Below are 23,944 nucleotides of genomic sequence, written 5' to 3'. Positions count from 1 at the left end.
GTGATATTTGCTACATCAGCTCCCAATCTACCGGAATCACTTCATTTTTACCGGGTTACACTGCAGCACGGATCCTTGAAACAGCGATATACGCAAGGAATGGAACAATGATGATCCAGACTTACCCCAAGCATGAGCACTGCAAAACACATAAAGGGATAATCGGCACAGCCTTGCCATATGGGGAGCATACCAGGAACGGCACCATGTTGATCATCGAATATGCTTCACGGGTAGCCAACCAACTCCGCCCGGTCAGCCGAGGCTCTGGTGAACCATGTCGGCTAAATGAGTAGTCAGTCGATAGACTCAGCGCCAACATACAATCCCACTTTCACCCTTATCTTGCTCCCATATGAAGAGTAAAGGGGCGCAATCTCTAACATAACATTCCTGCTGTTGCACTGTATAGTGGATATACTACAGATTGAAGCAGGCAGGCATCACCAGTCATTAGTACATACATCCCAGGAGGAGCATACCCCTCACGCATACACCACCGCCATCAACAACATCAGCAGCAGCAGCAAATAAGCCCAACCATACACCCTCCCACATTATACATACACACAATGCATGACCCTACATCCAACGAAAGCCCATCCTCCTGGGCAGAGCTAATGGCACTCCGTCGCCTCCCCAACCCACCCAGCAGCAGTACCACGGAGCCCACCGAACGATTCGCATCCATAGCACCACCCTATCCACCAGGCGAAGGAACCCGTGCCTTCGGTGGACATGTCTACGCCCAGGCTGCCTACGCAGCATCTCAAACCGTAGAGAAGGGGTTCGTGATCCATGTAAGTGCCTACCTGCTCACCCCTTAAAAGCACACACTAACACCAAAAACACAGAGCGTAAGCGGAACATTCATCCTAGGAGGCCTCCTAGACGTTCCATACGAGTACACAGTGCGCCACCTGCGCGACGGGAAGATGTACTGCACGCGGTCCGTGGACGTACGACAAGCGAACCAGATCTGTTTCTCGTGCTTATGTTCCTTCAAGCGGGGGGAAAGTCAGAGCGGGTTTGCGCATCAGCCTGCGCCGGTGCAGGAGCGGTATGCGTCTGTTATCGCTGGACGGAGAGCGGAGGAGTACCCCGTTAGTCCAAGCGTGGATGCAGATTGGTGGATTGAAGGGGTGAAGGCTGGCGATCTGACGGAAAGGGAGTTCCCTGGGGTGGATGCGCGAAAGGTTGATATGGGGACGTTCAATCAAACGGAGGATGTGAAGAGTCATCCAGAAAAGTATCGCCAGTTGGCGATGTATTCGATCAAGGGGCTTCCAATAGTTGGTGAGGAGGAAAGGAGGGTGAGGGAGAGGGAGGAAGCGGGAGAGTTTGATAACTTGTATGCATGCGCGCATATGTATGCTTGTGATAGGAATTCGTTGTTGTTGATTCCAAGGGCGCTGGGAAAGAAGAGGTGGTCGTCCATGGCGAGTTTGACGCTTACGGTTGTGTTTCATGAACTGGGGGAGGCATTGCGGATGCTTGATTGGGGTTCTGAGGGGAATGGGTCCCCGGGGAAGAAGTGGTTCATACAGGAGGGGTGGACTCCTAGGTCTGCGGAGAATAGGGCAGTTCATGAGAGTTGGTTGTGGACGCCGGATGGGAAGTTGTTGGCTACGAGTTATCAGGATAGTTTGTTGCGGTTGACGAGTTCGCGGGGGAAGCTTTGATAAAGTTGGGGTGCATAATGCTTTATAGATGTATGGGGCATTGTACAGGTGTTACATAGATACAATAAAGTATATAGTCGTTTGCATTTATCCATATTTTCAGACTGGCCGCTAATTGTTGTTTGATTGTGTCTGCTAGGGGAGTCGTCTTCATTTATCATGGTGATTTAGGTTGCCCGTGATTAATGGCATGGCCTGTAGGATCGAGCACTGGTCTACAGGATCATGGAGATCGAAACACTGTTATTAATGATTTTCAGTTTGTTAAGCCGCATTATACTCATACTGAAAGGCTTCTGGGGTTTTGCGCACGAGTTCTGCATTAAGAGTTGAGTGTATAAAATGTACTCTATCGCATATGGGTAGATCAATATCAATGAGACTGCAGCAAGGACAGGAGCGGAATACCAATAAAATACTAGTATTCAAATCCAGCTATTATGCCCTTTGATCATAGCGTCTTGCCGCATATAGGGTTCAGCACCCTGGACACACGTGGACGCTCGAAGTGGGTTGTTCGGCAGTATGAATCCGTTGCAGCTGTGTCCGGACTTGGGCCATGAGAAGGCTCAGATAGCATGTTATTGCTTAGTACTGTTCATGATCATATAGTATCCTTGTCACAATGATGTTGCTTTCTTCATTAAAGTTTATGAAGGTCTCCATTGCGGTGTCAGGAACCATGGTATTATACTAGCCAAGTGTAAGTATATATATAGGGCGATCGGCTATTGAAATGACATGTTCTGCCGCAACATCAGCTTCCATAGCTGGCAGGAAACAGTCCAATATAATAATTCATATGTCCTACAACTTGATCACTAACGTTGTGTAGGCATATATCACTTAAGCCTTCCGATGCCTGGTGATTAGAGTCAACTGTCAGCTATATTCCACATTGACAGGCAGTAGTAAGATAATCCAATGAAAGCAAGGCAAGAGTTGCACTCCGTCTCATTTCATCAGTGGTACCAGGGTCACAAAACGTCTTATAGGTAGTAAAAGTGGTGAATGTGCAATGGTGATTCAATGTAAATGTACCTGTCACGTGGCCGGGGTACCCGATGACGTAGCTGCCTATTTCAGGCCGACCGAGATCTTCCTCTTCTCGCGCCTCTCCACCTTTTCGCTCAGTCCACCCATTCTACGGGCGTACTCTCAGTTAGTCGTACAAGTACTCGATATTGAAAAAGGGGGGAATGTACCTTCCGGGTTACCCGGTGTGATACAATGAAGAAGACGCTGCTCTTAGTGTTTATCCATGGCTTCAAGGTACCGTGTGCATGCTCCACCCATTCCCAGCCAGCCCGTCTCCCTCCCTTGAGGCTGCACGTGCATGGACCCTGCGGGAATGTATACTCTGAACCTCACTAACACCCTCAGGGAGACGACGATACGTTTGGAGAGTTTCCAGGGCGCTTTTGTGGTCTGATTAGTCGTACCCTCCCCGCTGTCCAGGTCGTCGCCACTGTTTACCCGAAGTATGAGACTCGAGGCGAGCTAAAAGGATGCGTAAGTAACTTTCGGGAATGGTACGTCTAGTAGCCCATGCGATTCTTTCCGAGTGGATGGAGCGTGCCATTGACCGTCATAGGCTTCAGAACAAAGTCATCGACTTGGAGGTCTCGAACCGAACGGCTTCACCGACAGTTGACCCTTCTGTGCATGTTATCCTGCTTGGGCATTCTATGGGTGGAATAGTGGCTGCCGAGACCCTTCTTCTGCTTGCATCGGAACAGCCGATTCCTGCACCGTCTTCTGCAGATTCTGCAACCGACACCCTAGTGGATTCTGAATCTGCCGCGGGGGCGCAATCTTTCATGTTTCCTCACATTCAGGGTGTTATCGCATTCGACACTCCTTTTCTAGGCATTGCCCCAGGTGTCATATCATATGGTGCAGAAGGTCATTACCGAAATGCCACTACGGCGTACACCGCGATATCAGAAGTTGCCGGCTTGTTCGGCCTAGGCGGGAATTCCTCGAATAAGGCATCTACCGATCAGGGAAAAGCTTCCAATAAAAGTCTACCTCCTTCGGCTCCTAGCTCATCCTCGAATGCAGATGCTGCCGCGACACCATCATGGCAACGGTGGGGCAAATATGCCATGTTTGCAGGAGCTGCAGGAGCATTGGCTGCGGGCGGGGCGGCCGCGATGTATTCACAGCGAGACCGACTGACGGATGGTTGGGGCTGGGTATCATCCCACCTGTCATTTGTGGGTTCTTTAGCACGGCCTTCTGAATTACGGAGGCGCCTTGCACTCCTTGCCGAAGTCCAAAGGGACCGAGGTATCGGCTGCACTAATTTCTATACGTGCTTAGGCCAGAATGCAAGTGATCTAGTGGAGAACAAGAACGTCGGGACATCGTCGTTCAGCCAGAAGATTATACGCTCGAAGAATCGCACTTTCTGCTCGCTTCCCGCGGAAGTAGAAAGTTCGGGGTCTTCCCAACAAGACATCCGATGGGCCAGGGCCGTGAACGATAAAGCTGCAGATGAAATCAAAGCACACATTAGCATGTTTTTGCCGAACGAGAATCCAGCCTTTAATTTACTCGTGTCTGATGCATGCAAAGTGCTGGTGGAGTCGGTTGACAAGGGCTGGTACGCCACGGCCACAGGGCCAATTGAAGAGGTGGACGGGAACATGCCGCGGTCCGACGATGACCGTAGCAAAGACCAGACTGATAGCGGGTTCATGGACGGGGACGACGTTGTAGTCGTGGAATGAAAAGGAAGTAAAGGAAAAAAAAAAAAAAAGGCAAAATAAGCCTGAGACATGAACGCACTATGACCCTTTCAAAACCAAAACAATATAGCCAAGCGGACTTGTCTCTTGCCAAATCGATACAGATCGCGGTCCCTCGACACCCGCATCGGCCTAATCCTCCAATCACCGAAGCCAGAAGGAAGAAAAAAGAATCCCTTCCAGAGCAATCCTTGCAATCGACAGAAAGCGGATTATTCCACGTAATCTGTTTCACCCGTTGCAAGGAATTGGGTTAAACAGACGTGTGGCTGAAGGACGAGGGTCCGATCACCTCAAGTCAGACTACGACTTAGTACTAGACTTACTAGCGACGGAGACGGAGACGGAGGAGATGGGGGCGGGGCCAGCCAGCTAGGCAGCTAAACAAAAAAGAAATTCGCTATGACAATGCAGCCAGCACTTTTCTCCCCTCCCCCTCCCCTCCCCCTTCTTTCCCCCCTGAGGGGCATTTTCTAGGCCAAACTACCCTAGGCCTTAAGGATTTCCCCGACAGTCGTGGAGCTTTCCCGTTCCGAGTGACCGGCACTTAATAAATCTCGCTCTAGTGGGCTTACCAGGAGCTGTCGGATTTGATTTCCACTGGCCAGCAGTCCAGTAGCGCAACATGTTTCACTTTATTAGGGCCAATGTACGATTTTCCACCACCCTAGAACTCAACCATCAAATCAGACCACTAACTTAAAGTTCACCGTGCTCCTAGTCCACCGAATCCTTCTTACTTCTTTCCAGATGGGGAAAAGGGGTCCTTATTGAGGGAATTTGAATGGCATGTTATATACATACGCTGCGAGACACTTCCTAATAATATATAGTAAAAAAAAAGGATGAAAATAATCATAACAAGAGATATGAATCGATGCGCAAGATAATATCAAACAAATGTTGTCAATACTAGATTTAAAAGGTTTATCCGGCGCGGGGCACGTTATCAGTCTCTTATTTGACGATAGCGGAGAGCCGATAGCGGGACTAAAGAAAAAAGTAAAAAAGCAAATACTGGTAATCGATCACACGTAACTTTCAATTGCACGCTCATGAAGGGCCCTCCATTGGGCCACAAGACAGAGATTGGAAATACCGCTAGAATGTCACAAATCAGACTGATTGTAGTAATAATGATGAGAAAAGAGAAAACACCAAGATAAACCTAACTTTCGCTCCAAGGGTACCCACATTGCCGATTTATGCTTAGATTTGATAATGATTGCATGAGACTGCAGCGATTAGAGTTACACTAGGAAACAACGACAGGCAGTCGTTCGGCGACGGGCGGACGGAAGATGCAGTTTTGGCGTGAGGGTGGGCCGCTGAAGGAAGGAATAAGTGAAGTCTTAGGCTAGGTGTTAATGGCCGTGATAGGTCGACATGCGCTGATGATACATGCTCCCGGCATACTCCGAGTTTGCATCAGCGTAGTATCCTGTCTGGCGGCGATCTTCATCCGGAAGGAGTTCCTTGACCTCCCAGGTGTTGGGCTTGATCCCGACGGAAAACTCGAGATCTTCTTTCGTAATGTAGTCCCAGAACTAGACAGGGGTGTGTGTCAGAGATATTGCAGGGTTCAGTGTTCTGGAAGAAATTTCGAAATACATACCTTGTACACCATCATGACAGCCAAGAGGTTACAGAACGTGGCGAAGAAAAGACCGTCCATGTAATGTTGCACGCTATCGCAGATGGTGTCACTGAATGCGTAGAGGAGCACCTGACCACAGATGAAGACCACGAGACCGAAAGCGATATGGCCGAGAGGCCAGCGGTCCTCGAGAGTGTTCATTACCAGTAACAATGACATTACCAGATACACAGCGATGCAAATAGCGTTCAGGACATACAGAACGACAAACATGCCGACGGTGTTGGTGGGACCTAGGCCTCCCCACGACTTGAAGGTCGCGAGAGAAACTAGGAATGAGATGACAAACATCGCCGCGGAAGAAAGCCGAAGAAGCCAGACAGAGAGAATGGTTCCGTCTTCGTAGAGCTGAAAGCCAACAAATCCGTTGATGAGCAGGGATGTGCATAGTGCCGATGCCAGTCCATTCTGCACCGCTGTAAAGTAAGGAAATGGGCCACTCCCAGGTGGAACGACCCCTGCGTCAAGGATCAGGGAACATAGGGTTAGTGCCATGTAAATGTAGAAAAACGTAATAATTTCCTTGCGACCTGTGATAGCATGATGTTGGTCAATGATGTTCAGCTCTCAGGGACCACTCGACTCCAATCAAAACGAGAAAGCGTAGTAGCGCGACACAGAAACAAAGTGAAGAAGCCTACCAACAGCAGTGAACTTGGACCGGATGTGCAGTATCATAATCACGGTCATCCCCAGCGCGATGATGTGGAGGAAGCAGGAAGCCCCTTCGAAGATGATTGTATTGGCCAGCTCAATGTTCCGCGCATAACAATTTGGTATGATGCCCGTCGAGCCCGATATTGAAGATGGTGGACCCACTAGGGAGCATAGCGGCAAAGGGGCCTTCTCGCATATCGAATCGAAATCGCCAAAGCCCATCTTGAATAGCAGAGCTAGCTCAACAGATCAAAAGAGACAAGTTGTGTGATGTCCGATTGTTTGGGTCGACAGATAACCTGCACGAGATGGGCGGATCCAACCGGTCTCCACAACGACGGGCGGGTTTCCAGATGAGCCAAAGAGCACGACCCCTCCTTTTACCGGAGGGCGATCACCAGGAATGACGTGGCTGTTGCAGCGACAGCAGAACAAGATCTGAGGATGAGCAGCACCGGTAGTATATCGCCGAGGAGCCTATCGAAAGCGATAGGACCACGATGCGATTGGGTCAATGAGGAGGGGGGCAGATGGAGGGAAAAGATCGCTGGGCGCTGAACTGCCAGGATGAGGCAGGCAGGATCACGGGGTTGCACTAGTGCCCGATTGGGAATCCGACTGGGGGGGAAAGAGAGCCGTTACTGGATTGGGATTAGCGCATCTCCCCAGATGCAGTTTTACTTTATGTAGAACGCCGCGCTAACTGCAATGGGAAGGTTGTTGATAGTGCTATCTCTCTAGTCCGGGACTGGAGTATCTATGCCCATGCGGACTAACGATTCCGTAGTTAGTAACTACTACTTAGTTACTACTAGTTAGGCTGCGTTGGCCAGTCGTACATAGCTAGGAGGATTACTACAAATTTAGGTACGGAGAGTCCTTAGTGCCTGCACTAAAGTACTCTGGAATTTCGGCGTTTGCCCGTTTCCTTTATGGCCTCCGTTCGTACTTCTGTAGCTGGTATAGAGTACAGCAAGTCAAACGATCGATGAGGTGGTGAGTGGGTTGTATGGGATAGTAGTAGTACTCAAGTAGGAAGTAGCTCCCCATTAGATGCATTAGTCAGTAGCAGTAGTTTGCCTGTAGGTACTAGGTACATGTAGTCATGTAGTACATGTGGCTCACTCTCAGTGAGTTGACCCTTTGATGATCTTAATAGGTCCTTCTGTGAAAATCTCGGGAAGATCGCTGGGACTTCAAAAAAATCCTGCCTTATTCTCAATCAGCCGAAGTATGGGTTAAAAGGGTGGCAGGCAACAATCCCGGCACCTCCGCGGTATTGATTGACAAGGGTGTGAGTGAGAGGAAATGAGGAAGAGCAGGGATTATAGGTGGATGAATTAGCGAGTAGAATATTGAATGAAATTAGATACTACTATTTAGGTATCAGTAGTAATCTTTGAAAAAAGAAAATAAAAAGAGAGAAGGAAAATAAAGAGTACCCCGCCTAACCTCCGAGTCCAACTCGGGAAATGCCGAGCTTGGACCTCTAGCCGGAATGGCTGTCAACGATGCGCCGTGGTTCTGACTCGCAAACCACCAGGGAACTCCTTTTGGCCCCGCACACCATCCTATCTCGGGCTTGGATCAAGCTCACCAACTTCCTTAGGTGCTCAACTACGGTGGCCCCCTTCGGCCTTCGCGATGTCTCACTAATACTATAGTTCTTTCTAAGACGCTGCTCTACCTTCATATGGGTCTTGTTTGTTACTATTTACTTGTCTTCCCACTGGGTTAATCTATCCATGTTCCATCCCGTCTTCTCTTCCCCCCTCCCCTCCCCCCGGCAAGCAAGCAAGCAAACCACCTTGCTTTGTCCCGGTCAAGTAAGGCACTCACATCGAATCACATCGCCGAGGACAGGATGGTCGATTCTTTCGCCACTTGTACCCTGGTCTAGTGAGTGAAATCTGATTGCTTGCCCCCAAAAAACTTACTAACACTTCCCTGGGAAGATAGTAGATCTGAATAGAAAGAAATAAGGAGATGAGGGGAGAAAAAAGTAAAAAAAAGAAAAGAAAAAAAGTAGGAGAAAAATACCTCACACCTCTTTGCCGATAACAGTCTCCCGCTAACCGCCCTATTAGGTTCATACCCGGTTGGCAATGGGCCGAGACTCTCTGCATATGGGACCGTCTGAGTGGGCACTTGGTACCTACTTGTGTGCCTACGGAGAACACCCGATCCTTCCATAACAGTCCTGTTGATTCTTACCTGCTAGCAAATGGCAGCGAAGCACCCACGCTAATAATCGAGGTGAAAAGGATCCCACTATGTTCTTGGCACCGTTGCTCCCCGATCTCCCGGAAGCTTACGCATACGATACCAATAATTAACGGCAACCCGGCGTGTGTTCGGTGCAATGGCCATTCTGATTACCCATCGAGCAAGGGTAGAAAAAAATCATAGGTGAAAGCTTACTGTGGCTGGGCCTATATGCAGCACTATGGTGGTTGCGTTTCCTTTGTATGGATGGTATCCTGGCTTACTCGCCAATTGCAATCGGTCTTGACTGGTTGATGTTGGACTTCCTGTAAGCTGGCGCGTGGTATCTCTGACTGAGTGCGTCCCTTGTCAGGCTTCCTGCTATGTTGCTAGGTCTGCACTGCCGCCACATGTAGCCGAGTTTAGTCGGACAGCTGGTCTGAGCTACAGTGCTGGTGGTGGCACCATGCTGTCAAATTACCTTGTGGATAAAGTTATTAATTGCATGGAGCTGACAAGGGGACAAACAGTTGCAGGTTGATCGATGTAAAAGTGAAAGGGATCAAAAGACGTCAGTCAATACCAAGCAGCAGGACGGGCCAGGCACCATGATATTTGCATTGTCCAATGATGATCCATTATTCTGACGAACTAACTTACGATTTTCCCCATACCCGATATTGGCTAATGCATCTATCTGACTATCCCGAATTGACTAGAGTCTATCTCTGTTAGCCAATTGGAGCAACTCCCTGGACCGGGACTTCTTGAACCACGGGCTTAAATTTTTGCATCCCGAACAGTTTCACAGCCCCTTCGTGTTTGCCGGGCCCTATTTCTAGCTGAGGCCCAAGCAAAGAATTATGTTTCTCCTAAAGTCTCACCAGTGCCTATGCATGAAGATCCTAGTTAGCGCCACGTGCAAGTGAAGCATCAACGGCTGCGAGGGACCGTGTCGATCTCCCATTGACCCGATCAATCCGCGGCAGATGGGGCTTTGCATCGCAGTGGAACGGTATCCGCCGGTGCTCCTTCAAAGTTTGTAGTTGCGACATCATTGTTGTCCTTAAAGGAGATTGATGCGCTTCCGATGTATTTGGACCCGCATCGGGACAGGGACTTACGGTACTCAAGGTTTGCTCCGGACGGCTTCAACGGCCCTGAGGTTCGTGGAGCGGGTCTATAATTAAAGATTGAAATTGATTAGGAAGAAAAACAAAAAGAGGAAAAATAGATGAGAACCTAAATTGACTTTGTTGGGCACACCTTTGACATTTTTTATTTTTCATTTATTTTTTATCTTTTCCTATTTTCTTATTGGGGAGACGAGAAAAAAATAATTTATTTCGAAAATCAAATGTATTTGGCTCTCTCTTTTTTTTTTTTTGGTTCCCCCTGTTTAACCTTGCTGCAACGGGGCTTGTGATGGGCCTTAAATTCCTATCCCTGGTGCTTGCATGACAGACAGACACTACTGCCCACCATGAAGTGGGATATATTATTCCAAGTCCAGGTCAGTTTACAAAGGTCGACAACAAATTTGTGAGAAACTGTCAAGCACGAGTCTTGTCAATGCTCCAGATAAATTCTAAATCCTTCCACTGCTTCATATCCCCGTCCAGTCCGAAACTCTCCTCTGGCCTCCCCGCATACAGCAAAACGTCTCTATCTGATCGAAGCTCAATCGACTGCATCCAGCATCATTGCACTGCGTTTCCTGACCCGTTGGAATTGAAATTCGAGGAACATGTGCAATTACTTCAAGAACTACTACATCTACAGTTCCTGTCGTGAACCGTCGCAACATTTCATCCGGACATCTGTCGATGGAGCCAAAGACAACAAATGCTCACGACAGTCCGCATGACAGGTTCATCGTGGTGGTTGGAAAGTGCTTGCTCTGTAGTCGACATTGAATGGCATCAATTTTGGATCAATCGCGAGCGGCAACGACAGTGCGACCTTCCCGTTTTGGCCTGGAGCGACGGTCCTCTTCCCAATTGAAGCAGGCGCATCTTGGCTTCATTACCTCCGGGGATTATATCGGAGCCTACCTGACGCTACACCCTTCATTACGACGCTTTTCATGTCTCTCATATTAACTCTGGCTTATCATGACTTCTAAACGACACCGTCTTGTGGTGTTGATGCTGTTTTCACTTCTCCTGTGCACATATTGTTGATTCTGTACTTTCACTTCTTGCTTGTCTTACTCATTACTGATATCAAGGGCCCCAAAAGGCCAAGCCCGGGTTATGATCTGCGGATTTGGGTACCGTTATATGCATGGCGCTTGGAGGAGTCCAAAAGACTGGCCGGTTTGATAGATTGCTTTTTCTTCTCAATACTTTACTTTATGTTTTCTTCTTTTCAGCCCACCCTTTGATTACTTATCGTGTTGTTTGATTCCAACAATGAAGCTTGTTTATTTCTTTTTGCTGCAAAATGAAAGAGCAAGGCGACGTACCCATCTGTCGTGGCCGTCGGGATTTGCAGAAGGGGATGATACGGCGCCGACCTAGAACTCGCACAGAAACCACAGAGAGCATCACATGTTCTGCACATGTGCTTCTCGCTCGGAACTTTTGAAAGAACGGATGAAACCATTTGCTCCGGATACAGAAGCCACGGACAAGTAAGAGTAGCGGAAGAGTCGTCGAGACGCTACACAAGACCCGCCATGACCTGTGCGGGTTCAGACTATCCTGCTCGCAAGGTGTCCGACCCGGGGCGCTAGAGACAGCTAGCTAGTTATCAAGTCACCATGGACTCTGACGCAGAGGCCTGCAACGCAGCCCGTTGCCTGCCAAGAAGGTATCGTCCTGCACCTACTGGGGGACAGATGGCGTCTGTGCTCCTCCGCCTCGACAGCGACCGGCCGAAAGGTGAGCTCCAGTGGCCCTCTAGCCGGGCGGGTGGTCTTTAGCACCCCAGGCTATTGCCTTTCCTCCACCTCCGCAGGCGTTGCGAGGGGGGTTGCACCGGATTCAAGGTTCTCACCCGGATTCTGTGACGTTTGCAGCTCACGCTCGCCAATACGAGCTATGCAAAACCGGTTGGAATGTATTTCTCGACTGGCTGCTTCATCATCCCATCAAACAAGCAGCAGTCGATCGTTTTAGAAAAGATGAACCTCGCTGGCAACATGAGGGGAGGGTGGACAGAGAAACAATGACGACAAACTCCACGCTAGTCGTTACATCCCATCTCCAGACCAATGTGGTCCTCGAGCGGCCTGCATCCGTGACAGACCGTGGTTACACATCTGCCGGCACGCACGACTGGCGCTAATCAGATTATTGCATGAGATGGTGCAGATGCCAGATTGCTAAAGAAAAACCAACATTGTCTCGGGTGGAGATGGTGGGAATTTTTGGGCCGCAGCCATTGATATTCCCGCAGTCCCAACCACTATTGTGGTCGGCTACCGCAATTTGTCATGAGCTGGTGATAATAAATTGTGTCTCGACGAATCATTGTCCGCCGAGCAGTGCTAAAGGAACCCTTTTCTCTGCCTCAGCCCACCTATAAGGGCTAGTGCCCATGGATTCCTTACCAACACAGAACTTACTCTCGGGCCGATGATGCATTTGCTGCAGGGCATGCAGGCGGTCGCAGGCCACTATTCCTGCCTGGCTCCGTATACGGAGTAGTACAGTCGGTTCGATGTTTCCAGACAGTCATGCTACAAAGACGAGACAGGAGAGGAACCAGCGGCTCGGACGGAGACTGCGGAGCAACAACCAAACACCCATAGGGCCTCAGCCAAACCAGGGACCAGAGCCAGCGTGTGTTGCTCCTTGACTCTACGGAGGGGAGTTGATTAGTACCTTGCATGTACCCCAGTGAGGAACAACAAGTTGGGAGGGTCAGGACGGATCAAAACGGATGCACAATTTCGTGCTACTACTAATCACGATTCGGCGTGGACGCCTCGACGACTAGCCAAGTGGCAGCATAGTACTTTCAGACGTTGTGACAAGATCGAACAAACAGTTTGTGAAGGGTTGTCGATCACATCGCTTCCATCCCTGCTGCTTTATGACCTAAACAACCATTATTTCAGCTTGACTGGGATCATCCTTCTAACAATTTTCTTAACGAAGGATTTGTTTTCTTACTTTTTCTTTCCTATTTTTTGGACTCTTTTGGTTCTTAGAATCTCGCAATTTCATGGTAACTTTTTTTTTTTCTTTTTACATATTTATTTCTCTATTTATTTTTTTCCCCTCGCTCTCCACTTTCACTTCCTTTCCGCACTTTTATTTATCATTTCAATTTTTAATTCTATTATGATTTCCATCTTTTCTATTTTCTTTCTTTCCCATTCCTTCCCCCCCTCTCCCCCAACCCCTCCCTTCCCCTTTGTTCTGTGTCTCCCTCCCCCCATTTTCCATTTCCCTTCTTTGTTCCACCCCCGTCCTAGAATGCTTCATTCTCTCTCTTTCATAGGACGCAAAACAGGGAGTCGGGCATAACTCCGTAGTCCGTCCACCACTCACATCACCAAGATGGAGGAATCTCGAGACGAGTGCGGAGGATACCCAGTCAGCTGTATTGCCTAATTCTCAACAGGCTTTCGGTGTCAGAACCACCCTCGAACTTCCGATTTTCTCTCCACGCCTGTTCCGAACCTATCGATTATCTTCCGAAAAATTAATGGGCTGGACCGCGGCTTGATTACCGGAACGAGTAGGAGGCCTATCAGGGCCACCATGGCCTGACTTTCCCAGACCGGAGAAGATTCAACGTAGGGCAAGCATCGGGGTTAGAGACAGGCAAATAGATCCGGTAGTTCACCCATGCAAGTATGACCTCATACAGCACTGGGCCCCTAGTTAATTGATTGTTTGCTTCAGAGATGGCCGGAAGGTCCTGGGGGTGAGTAAGGCGGGCTGGAAGTCTGTTATTATAGCTGGGAGCCGGTAATATTATTTTAACTTCTGAGCCGTGCCACGGCACTTTAATGTTAACGGGAGTTGCCCTGCTCATCCAGCCGTCTATCTACCAGTATCTACCCGATGTGGATGCTACTACCTCTCGGCAAAAGAATCTCCCTTCGAAGGACGCGTCGCTGATGCAGTTCTCCAATCATCCTTGATCCATCGGCAAGAAATTATCCGACGGCAATTGAGGGTGCGGGGAGTGTACATGCGTTCTTGAGTCTGTCCGTCATCTTTGCCCTTCGTCGATTAGGTTGCCGAACAGGCTTGGCCCAGTCGGCACGGCGCTCCCATCGTGTCTAGCTGAAACGCACCGCGAGGGAATATAGTGGGGGAGAAGGAGAGAAGAGTGTCGTAGAAAGCAAAAGAAATATTGACCAGAAATAACGATCTAAGTTGTAGCATGGCAATAATAATATTACGTCCATTATTACCAAATAAATAGCCAAGACGTTCGAGGGGAATTAAACGGCTCCCGGGGAAAGTACCGTTCAAAGTACCTTCAATCAACTGCCCAACAAGCCTGTTGGTTCGCTTGGGTAATTGCAATTTATACGGCCACACATTTACCCCATTGATCGTTCTGCGGTGATTGCTGGATAATTTTGCCGTCTTCTTCTCGTTATCATTTCCCGTTCGTCATGTCAGTAGAAGGCGCGCAATGATGGCCAGGGCCAGAAGACCTTGCACGGCCCGGCTGATAGACCGTGGCCCTAGATCTTAAGCCACGTAAGGCGCATAAGAACATTAAAAATGCATCGAAATAATACTGGTAATAATGAGAACATTATTAGCTGCATCCCGTTAGTTCAGCTGTCGCCTGTCTCGTCAGCCTTTCTTCCAGTTACATCATTTCAAGGCACACACCGAGACGAGACCCTTCTTCTCATTACCCGAGCTTCACTTTCAACTCTCATCAGGTAGTAGTAGTCTTCGTCACTCCAGCCCTCAACCAAAAGGAACAGTTCTTGTTGGTCAAGGCCACTAACCAAAAACAGTACCATCCGAGCTGGTGGAAGGGGCGTGAATCCACCAGCCATAGCAATCCACCCCACTTCATAGGTGAGTCGAGGAACTGATTGCCTCCTGGCATCTCTCGCCCTGGTAAGCGGAAGCACTTGACCTCCCGTCCAATCCCCTTGGACCGACGAACTGCTATCAAAGGATGCAACAAAGCAGATCAATTGCCTTTCCTCCCGTCCTAGGCTTCAACATCCAGCCACTCCGGACTCTTCTGCAATTCGCAGCCACGGATCACATTCCATTCTGTACCAAGGCTCCGAGGCACGGGCAGTCCGGGCCGAATCCGAGCCAAAAATCATGTCATCTTCATGCATCGCCACGATCTATCCGACCGATTCGAGTCTTGGCTCTTTAATCAAGCACGCTTGGCAACGGCTATCAAGCCTACGGACTCCTCCGGGGCTTCCTGCTAAGTGCTTCGGTCACTACACTCGGTCCTCTGCAGGTGGGCTTTGGCTTCTTCTCAGCTATCACCTGTGGAGCCAGCAGGGTGTGTTATTGACCATTACTGGTCCAGTTTCGGCCGGGATAGGACATATGTTAGACTACCTGAACTAGGCGGGAAGCTGTTCTTCTGCTAACGTTCTAGTAGTTCCGTTAGTCTAGCACTGCACTGTCCAATTCCCTGTCTGCCTGCTTATCTCTGCACTAACTAACTAATGGTCAGGCCAGGGGTCGGACCGGCTGCTCCTGCTGGATTCTTCTCCATCAGTTGCCCCCATTTGGACCCCTGATTTATCGACAAATCATCGAGCCGTCTCGGGGCTGGGTGTTGGTTGACTGGCCAGGACTTCCTCATGGCTGCTATTTAGCACATATTAAGCTGAGTAGGTAAATTAGGGTACTTTATGCTGAGCTTGATTCGCCAGTGACTATCTCCGGCTCTTAGCCTCGTGCCTGTCACATTGGTCTTACTCGATGATATCTCTGACACTAATGGGCAGTCGATAATGCAATTAATGTCGGCTTTATGCCGTCGTGAAGTATACCCCTGCTGGGGCTTCGGAACTCCATTGCTTTATCTCATGACCGATAGGGAAGACCTTCCATCTACCCGGGACACCGAAGGTACTAACCAGTAAGTGGCTTCGGAGACACTTGGCATGCACACAGATATTGGCTACAGCAAACACATGATGGGCATATACACTTTTTGTCCGTGGCCAAGACTGCGGCTATGACATGCGTGGAAGATTCCATGCTTGCCCGATTGCGATTTCTCGTGACGAGACGGTTGCTTATAGAGCATGTCGATGCGCCTTAATGGCCATGCTAGGTATAATGATGACATTAATGGACCGTGCCTGTCTACGGCTGACTGCCGCGTGCATTACCGAAGTCAAGCTTCCTGGCGTGACAAACGGTGAATAGTGGCTTAACGGCAAATAGATTATTTCGGGGGATCTGCGACCGTTGGCGTCAATCAGCCGGCTATAGTAGCAGTCAAGGTAAGGGCAGAATGGCTAGGCTGGCCGTGGTGGGTATACACTCATCCGGACCAACGGTGATTTGGACGGTGGATCTAGAGTAGCTGGAACACAATGAGACGACAAGAATATCTTGACGTTCTCGGGCTTGTACTTGTATGGTGTCGGTTATAATGAAAAGTAGCGATGTCTATACTTCTAGTCAAAAATATCAAGTTTATTTATCCAGCACTAAGCATCACAGACCAGCATAAAAATATGTTGTCGGTCTTCTCTTATTTTAGACAGCACGGATGCAGAGTATATACAGACTATGTTGCTACTTAATAGTTGGCTTGACCTATTGATCAGTTGTTGTCGAAGAGCACGACATGGTGCCTGAAGTACTGGCGTCACCTGATCGAGGATGAATAACTACTTCACGGCTACTCCTCCTCTTCTCTACTTTCACATGCAATCTATTCGGTCCAGTAACCGCCCTTCCAACAACAGTTCATCTCTTCCATCATCAGTATCACAATCTAGAATGCAGCTCAGCTGTATACTGTCGATTGCTCAAGCTATCTTGCTTCTACGTCTGTTGTTGCTATCCCGAAGTTGGTGATTCAGTACTAGCAGATAGCCTGAAAGCGCACTGCTGAGATTGCTGTCTACTACATCAGCTCTGACTTATCCAGTCTACGAGGTATCGGTAGCGTCTAAAACGAGAATGAAGCTAAGATTTACTAACGAGCTAGGCCACTATGATTCGAAAGTCCCACCATAGTAAGTGTGCAAGGACGTCTTTGAGGTGATCATTACAATGCATCTCATTGAGGATCAGCTTACCTCGCATAATGATACCTACTGCGGAATACAGCTAATGCAGATCTTGTTCACAGGTCTAGTCCACACGAGACACCCGCAGATCTGCGACGTCGTTCAATACAATTCGTCCATATTCCTGTCATGCGTCTAATGCGTTTAGACCCGGATCGTGCTCGAGCAGTACTTTCTTTGCTCCTCATGCAACCAGTCTCTTGCTATCGCCCCATATCAGTTGGGGAGCGGGGGAGCTGCATCTGCCAGCAGGTAGAAATGCACGTCTGAGCATCAGACTTGGCAAGTTAGGCCCGAGCCCCTTTCTAGTCGCTAGTAGTACGCTACGCAGCGATAGCATTGAAGCAGAACCTACTGTCACCCTAAGTCTCTCGTCTGTTCGCATCTGCAGCAATATGCACTATGAGGGCCAGTTTAGCATAGACTAGACTAGCCGCGGTAGCCAGGTCATTTGGGACAGCTAGCTCCAACATGACACCTACATGCGCGCATGCACGGTCTCTTGCTGCTCGTTAGTGCGGGGTGCTATGACCCTAGCCACATCATGCTCTGCAGGCCTCGAGTGCAGGGCAGAAGTAGGGCGAATGACTAGCAGTTACATTGGAAAGCTCTTGATTCGACGCACTACTATCAATACTTTGGTGGCGGTGATTGCTTTTACTGTGATATAGCTCTCCGTAGGCTGCCGCATTCTGAGTCCCGCTTACTGTTCAGCAGATGTTCTGGACCTATCTAGTTTGCGGCCGGCATACTAAGCTGCAGGGCCGTGCGCGAGATAAGAGCTCATACCACTGCCAACGGTGGCGTTTGATAATAGCGGCTGCCAATTCCAGACACGTGAAAGCATTAGTCATTTTGAGCTAATATATGAGAGCCATGTGATTCTTGTTAAGCAATATACAGTGTTCGGACATCGCCTATAGCGGGAATTGCTGGGCCAATTGCACCACAGGATGTCAGGCTACAAGCTAGCCAGTCTGCAGGGCACAATGGTGCTTGATTAGTGACAGCAGATACGAGTATCCCAGTGTTTGTACCGAAAGTTACTACAATTGAGCTACAGTGCCTCTCCGAGATGAGCACAACAAGCGGCCTACTTTACAAAGAACAGAATGACATGTTACCAAAGACGAACACCAGAACGTCAGTTATGCAAGTCTCCGCTCAAAACCTTCAGATTCATTGTGGCAATCTACTAAACAACTCAGGTCTAGGAGACAAATACACAGCATAAATACAAACCAGCTCAGCTAGTGTAGAAAGCAATTCGATACATCCGAGGATGCAAACAGCATCAGTTACACCGTTGAACCCAACGATCCAGGATCATGTTCTTCAGAACGGTTGAGAATAGTCCCGAATTCGAGAATTCACAGTATCGTCTCTTCTCCTCCCCATCGACATCTTCATTGTCATTTCTGTCACTACCTTTCGGGTATTCGATATGAAAGATAGGCTTCCCGGCCCTTGCAAAAGAGGCATACAGATCACACTCGTGTCTATCCGCACACTCTTCATTGACGCTCCACTGCACGTTTGCAAGAACCTGAGGAATAACGTCTCCCGCGTTTTTCAGTCCCATAGCCAGACCCCGGCTATGCGCCTCTCCAGCCAACCAATTGATATAGTTAATGGAATCCTGCTTCGTCAACCCAAAACCATTGTCATTCCCATATCCATCGACATTATCTGGATCAACACCATCACAGCCCAGCCGCTGTGCTCGATCCAATCGGGCTGCCATGATGCGGCGCACTTGAGGATGGCGAACATCCAACCATCTTTCCGAAGGCCAGTCGTGAAGGGGATTGCCCAGAGCTTCTTCTGGAAACGAGGCACTGTCTTTCTTGTGTAGCTCGTAGCTACCTGCAGAAAAGTAGCAGATCACTTTGTGGTTCTGCTTATGAAGGTTGACGATGGTGCTGGGCTCGCTGCTCCACATGTCGATGTCATAGATTTCAGTGGCAGGAGCAGGACGAAGTATGTTGGTAGAGAGCACAATGTCCCATGGAGCACCGACTTTGGGCTGCCAGATGTTGCCCGTGGTCGAGCGGTGAATGGTAAGACCTTGGGCCACTAGGGCGAGGAAGAGAATAAGTATGAGCATGCTGACTTCGGAAGGAAGCTCTTAAGAAAAAGGAGCGTCAGTGATCAGATTCAACGATAGAGACAGGAAAGTCACAACTGCGCATGAAGAAGGGGAAGAAGGAGAAAGATAATCGAAGCACCAACTCCCATTTATAAAGCTGGAAATGATAGTATTCACGCACCAGACGGCACGATGCTATAGAGTGCATCCCCACATGGCGCCACGTGCATGCTGTCATGGTGAAAGAACAGAAGCTTCACGAACATGGATTAGACTATCACTGTCACAGCCATTATGGTCCTGAATCTCCCGTCTGAGGACATACCAGTCAATCATGTCGGATAGTGTCGGGTCTAGGGGAGTCACTTGAAGCTACATGCCGCCTGTGAGAGCTAGCTGCTGTAGGGATAGCAAGGGCTTGGTAGGTCAGGTTGTTCACCCGTTTCTTTGTCAATTCATATCAGGATAAATTAGACAAAATTGAATGCAACTTGGCAGGGTGTATATAATACTACTGTTATTTGATACTACCTTATAGCCAACCCACCACAAACTAATACAAAGTTTTAAGAAATAATTAGCAATACTATATGGAACATAACATACATGGATGATCTAACACTACCAACTAACTCAATATCTCCCTGTGTAACCTCACAACAAATAACCACCCCATCCCAAATCCCCATTGGCACAGCACCAATTTATTCCCCCGTCCTATTCAGCCGTTAGGAAATTCGTACCACGAGTCTAGAACTTAAGTATATCATATTGTCATCGATCTGCATAGCCGCTGCTGCTCATAATGTTACACTGTTTCAAACCAGCACAACACAGAGCATAGTAAGCCGTTATTTATTATGCTTATTTCGGATCAAAATAGTGAGTACTAATCCCTTGGTCTACTCTCCTGGAGCCTTTGGGGTTATCAGGGGATTATTGGTGAATCTCGTGTTTGTTTTGGATGTGACTGTTATTTGTTAAATAGTGAATGGCGTTTCAAATCTGGGTAGTATATTCAATGTACCTTTTATTCACTACTGCTATTAGTCTCATAAGTGGCAGGCTTGTGGTTTAGTGTTCGGTTACAGATGGTGTCATGTCAGTGAGTTATATGATTGTAGAATGCTGGCCATATTGAAGGATGAATGCATACTAGTAGTTACTATATATATATATTTAGCGCTCTACTAACATTCACAGGACCATTAAATGACTAGTATCGATACTCGTAAGCATTATAACTACTATCAATGACTTGTACTTATCTACAGAACATATTCAATATATAACCTAACCATCACTACCACCGTCCAATTCCACCCCTCCAGAAAAAAAATAAAAATAAATAAATAAATAAAAAGAACAAACACTCATCATCATTATCATTACCAACATACCCATACATAAATACTAGTACCTATATACATACCCAAAGTCACATGCCAATCCCAATCCCATACTACACATCGTATAATCTCATCATCGATAAACATTAATCCTAAACTTCTGCAACTCCCTCGGCGACGGCAACACAATCACAGGACTATCCGGCGGGACTGCATACTCGTCTGGCGGACATAACCTATCTGATTTATTACCTCCGCTACTAACAGACGACCTCGGACTCCCCACCCTCAACCGACTATAATACGGATGATTATGATTATGATTACCATGGTGATGATGATGATGGTGGTGAATCTGGACCTTTAACGTCGATCGCGCTTCTCTATCCTTTTCACATGATGTTGATGTTGATGATCTCAGTATCTCTGTATCGGACATTGTCCTCAGCGGTGTAGGTTTCGGCTTCGTCGTCGCGATAGCAGTAGCAGTGGTAGTGGTAGTGGTGGTAGGTGAACGTGACGTATCGACATGCAGATTAAGTTCCTTGCGCAGCGAGGGGGGTATATGCGCTTGTTGTGGGGGTGCAATATCTGTAGTGGTATCTTTCTTCAATCCTTGCTCTGGTAATGAGTTTGTGTATGCCGGCGGCGGTTGAGATTCCTCGTCCGATGGGGGGATATCTATTGATAATGACTGTCTTTGTATGTTTGGGATCGGGTTGCGAGAGAACAGGGTTCGGAGAGTAATGACGGGTCCGTGCTGGATACGGAGGACGATGAGGGTGGTGAGGATTATGGTGAGGAGGATTGCTCCTGTTATTATTGTTAGGATTATTATCGTTGTTAGGGTGTGTTGGAGAGGGTATTTTGTATATTGATGGTGAATGGACGTACCTAGTATGCCGAAAGCTAGACCTACTTTCGCCTGGACGGTGAAGTCTGATGATGTTGTTGTTGGTGGTGTTGAGTCGCTGCGCGAGATGTAGTTGTGGATTTGGTGGAGGACATGACTCGTAGATTGGGACATTTGTTTGGTTGATTAGGTATTTATTGATTATTATTGCTGGACTGGATTGGAATATGTCGAGAGAGGTATAATAATAGATATAATGGCATCACAGACCAGCTGTGCACAGAATCAAACTGAATCAATGTAACAAAATGAAGGAAGGGGAAAGGAATTGAAGAAAAGGAAAAGAAAAAAAGGTAGTTGATATATCACTCCCCTCCCCATCCCCACCCTAAATTACCAACAAAAGGGTAGCTTGCACCTCTAGTCTAAAATCTTGGATGGAAAAAAAAGGCAGGGAAAAAAAGATACTTTTTCTCCTGAAACTAGGATGAAAAAAAAGGCGTTGGTAGTAAGTACACTACTTCTCCGTAGTATGTTCGGCATTTTCATCCCGGCTTATTATTATTCAACCCTAACTAGTTTACTAGTCTAACTACCGGGCAATCAAGACGAGACACCGGATTGGAAACGAACTTGTCTACGTTGAACGTTGAACCAACCCCCTAATAGAGGGGGGAAAGGGATTGGTCTAGGCGGTTCCATAGAAACTTTACTGCAGTTGACTAGTCGTAAGTCAAGGTGATTTACTTTGTTTCTTCTCTCTGGATGATCGACTCGGGCTAGTCGGTAGTTTGTGAAACGGCGGATCATTGGAATGACTCGGATAACCCACTCCAGTTATTATCCATGTCTGTATGTCTGTGCTTCAGTACATTACTATATAGTATATACTAGGTATGAATGATAATATTAATACTATATGAATATAAATAGACATACACCCTATAAATATTAAAGACAATATAATATCTACATCAAACAAAGACTCTCCTTGGCAACGGAACGGATTCATTCATTCACTCATTCTTCGTTCCATGCAAAGTGGATCCCCGTGGATCCAATTCCTTTCCCCGGGTCTTGGCCGAGAAGGGGAAAGAAAGAAACTGAAATAAGGGGCTTTCTGCAGAAACCCGAATACGGACTGGACTGTAGGTAGACTCGTGATCAATCAGTACTATCCATGCTCTGATCTTAATGGTCTGTTGATGGGGTCCACTCATTAACGGTATTTTCTTTCTTATGTTGTAGTCTGCTGAAAATCTAGCCATATCCTACGTAGTTACTTAACTCAGAGCTAGCTAGCTATCTAGCTAGCTAGTTAGCTAGAAATGTCTGTTTAATCCGAGGTTTAGGCTTAAGCAGACTAGATCTTACATGTGTTCGTGTGTTGGGTGTGTTGATGTTCGTCTCATACTGCCGCACCACCCATATGCTCAAACGAACCTGCTACAATGTAGGAGCTAGCTAGATGTGCCATGGTTGTGCGTGGCTCCCACGAGGCATATGGATTTATGCCTTAAGGTGTCAATGTTACTTTAATGGGACTGCCAAATAAAGTTCCCATACCTTCATCCACTACTGAAGTACCTGTTGTTGGCACCATTTCCACCTACCCTTTTTTGAAGTGCCTCAAATCAATGCAAAGACTCGGTATGGCAGTGAGATTCTCCACCTACATCAAGAGAAAGTCTAAACAAGTCAAATCTCATAATGCGGGCTGCGCGGGTTAGGATATTGAAGATACGGGTCATAATGGTTGTCAAACAACGGCAACCGATCCCGACCATGAAGATTATGCATATTCCTCAGGATCTTCGCGACGGGTTCATCCAGCACCTGTTTTCGGAAGATAGTTGGCTGTCGTTTCGAGAGACGGAGCACATAGACGGGGATTAATGTCTTGCAGTCATGGGCGGTGTCATAGTCATAGCTGGTGTTGTTGAGGTCGAGGAGAAAGTAGGAGTGCTTCCCGCGGCAGATTTTGGCGGCGATGAAGAGGGTTTGGTTGTTGGGACGCAGTTGTTGTAGGGATTTGGAGGTCTCCGACATGAAGGGGTACATGGATGAGAGGTAGTCGGTGGGGTTGAGGATGCTGTTGGGAATGTCGCCGAGGATTCGGATTGTGCTGGTTCTTGTGTTGGTGTCTGTGTTGGTGAGTTCTGGAGGGAGGGTGGAGGGGATTATGGTGCTGATTTGGTGGAGGATGTGGGTGCGGGTTTCGTGGGTTGAGTTCATGGTAAGTATTGAGTGGACACTACTGACTGGGCTTCTATCTGAGATGTTTGGATTTGGATGTAGGAAGCATTTGGGTGTTTTAAAGGGATGTTGTATCGGCGGGAGTAATGAATGTCCGTGCTTTCAATTAACTGACCAATGGTATATCTAATCATTGAATAGCCTGAATGTGTGACCATTTCCATCCCCGATTGTCTCCCAAACAAACCTGCTACAACAAACGAACCATCCAGTTCTAGAATCGAACGCCAC

The 23,944-nt window shown here is 47.9% G+C and overlaps 7 protein-coding genes across 7 annotated transcripts; 3 read left to right on the top strand and 4 right to left on the bottom strand.

Annotated features, from left to right (window-relative positions):
• Positions 1 to 339: 339 nt before the first annotated feature.
• Positions 340 to 1,791, top strand: BO88DRAFT_444527 (acyl-CoA thioesterase). The gene is made up of 2 exons (XM_025710115.1): positions 340 to 800; positions 855 to 1,791. The coding sequence occupies exons 1-2, from the start codon at positions 573 to 575 to the stop codon at positions 1,680 to 1,682; spliced, it is 1,056 nt and encodes a 351-aa protein (XP_025562053.1). The 5' UTR covers positions 340 to 572; the 3' UTR covers positions 1,683 to 1,791.
• A 1,031-nt stretch (positions 1,792 to 2,822) lies between these two features.
• On the top strand, positions 2,823 to 4,447 carry BO88DRAFT_405711 (uncharacterized protein). The gene is made up of 2 exons (XM_025706952.1): positions 2,823 to 2,954; positions 3,066 to 4,447. The coding sequence occupies exon 2, from the start codon at positions 3,212 to 3,214 to the stop codon at positions 4,415 to 4,417; it is 1,206 nt and encodes a 401-aa protein (XP_025562052.1). The 5' UTR covers positions 2,823 to 2,954; positions 3,066 to 3,211; the 3' UTR covers positions 4,418 to 4,447.
• Positions 4,448 to 5,799: 1,352 nt separating this feature from the next.
• BO88DRAFT_342371 (chitin synthase export chaperone) lies at positions 5,800 to 6,971 on the bottom strand (the record flags this gene model as incomplete). Its single annotated transcript, XM_025703140.1, has 3 exons — positions 5,800 to 5,982; positions 6,051 to 6,622; positions 6,734 to 6,971. The coding sequence occupies 3 exons, from the start codon at positions 6,969 to 6,971 to the stop codon at positions 5,800 to 5,802; spliced, it is 993 nt and encodes a 330-aa protein (XP_025562051.1).
• A 4,747-nt stretch (positions 6,972 to 11,718) lies between these two features.
• On the top strand, positions 11,719 to 12,384 carry BO88DRAFT_436134 (uncharacterized protein; the record flags this gene model as incomplete). The annotated part of the gene is made up of 2 exons (XM_025709543.1): positions 11,719 to 11,839; positions 11,881 to 12,384. 2 exons carry the CDS (start codon positions 11,719 to 11,721, stop codon positions 12,243 to 12,245), a joined length of 486 nt encoding a protein of 161 aa, XP_025562050.1. The 3' UTR covers positions 12,246 to 12,384.
• Positions 12,385 to 18,430: 6,046 nt separating this feature from the next.
• On the bottom strand, positions 18,431 to 19,757 carry BO88DRAFT_68556 (endo alpha-1,4 polygalactosaminidase). Its single transcript, XM_025713054.1, has one exon. It carries the CDS (start codon positions 19,271 to 19,273, stop codon positions 18,461 to 18,463), a length of 813 nt encoding a protein of 270 aa, XP_025562049.1. The 5' UTR covers positions 19,274 to 19,757; the 3' UTR covers positions 18,431 to 18,460.
• Positions 19,758 to 20,680: 923 nt separating this feature from the next.
• Positions 20,681 to 21,766, bottom strand: BO88DRAFT_405708 (uncharacterized protein). The gene is made up of 2 exons (XM_025706951.1): positions 21,499 to 21,766; positions 20,681 to 21,417 (listed from the first exon to the last, which is right to left on the bottom strand). The coding sequence occupies exons 1-2, from the start codon at positions 21,629 to 21,631 to the stop codon at positions 20,738 to 20,740; spliced, it is 813 nt and encodes a 270-aa protein (XP_025562048.1). The 5' UTR covers positions 21,632 to 21,766; the 3' UTR covers positions 20,681 to 20,737.
• Positions 21,767 to 23,341: 1,575 nt separating this feature from the next.
• On the bottom strand, positions 23,342 to 23,671 carry BO88DRAFT_305841 (uncharacterized protein; the record flags this gene model as incomplete). Its single annotated transcript, XM_025702434.1, has 1 exon — positions 23,342 to 23,671. A coding segment is annotated over one exon (330 nt), but the record flags the coding sequence as incomplete, so codon positions are not given.
• Between the last annotated feature and the right edge of the window lie 273 nt (positions 23,672 to 23,944).

This window comes from Aspergillus vadensis, assembly GCF_003184925.1.
Source record: "Aspergillus vadensis CBS 113365 unplaced genomic scaffold BO88scaffold_14, whole genome shotgun sequence".
Lineage (NCBI taxonomy): Eukaryota > Fungi > Ascomycota > Eurotiomycetes > Eurotiales > Aspergillaceae > Aspergillus > Aspergillus vadensis.
Note: the sequence above shows the minus strand (reverse complement) of the source record. Positions and strands in the feature narration are given on the sequence as shown.

Coding starts and splice junctions, on each gene's coding strand:
- BO88DRAFT_405711 (XM_025706952.1), top strand. CDS start 3,212: ATGGTACGTCTAGTAGCCCATGCGATTCTTTCCGAGTGGATGGAGCGT.
- BO88DRAFT_68556 (XM_025713054.1), bottom strand. CDS start 19,273: ATGCTCATACTTATTCTCTTCCTCGCCCTAGTGGCCCAAGGTCTTACC.
- BO88DRAFT_444527 (XM_025710115.1), top strand. CDS start 573: ATGCATGACCCTACATCCAACGAAAGCCCATCCTCCTGGGCAGAGCTA. Junction 801..854: donor AGAAGGGGTTCGTGATCCAT/GTAAGTGCCTAC, acceptor CCAAAAACACAG/AGCGTAAGCGGAACATTCAT.
- BO88DRAFT_405708 (XM_025706951.1), bottom strand. CDS start 21,631: ATGTCCCAATCTACGAGTCATGTCCTCCACCAAATCCACAACTACATC. Junction 21,418..21,498: donor TCTAGCTTTCGGCATACTAG/GTACGTCCATTC, acceptor CAATAATAACAG/GAGCAATCCTCCTCACCATA.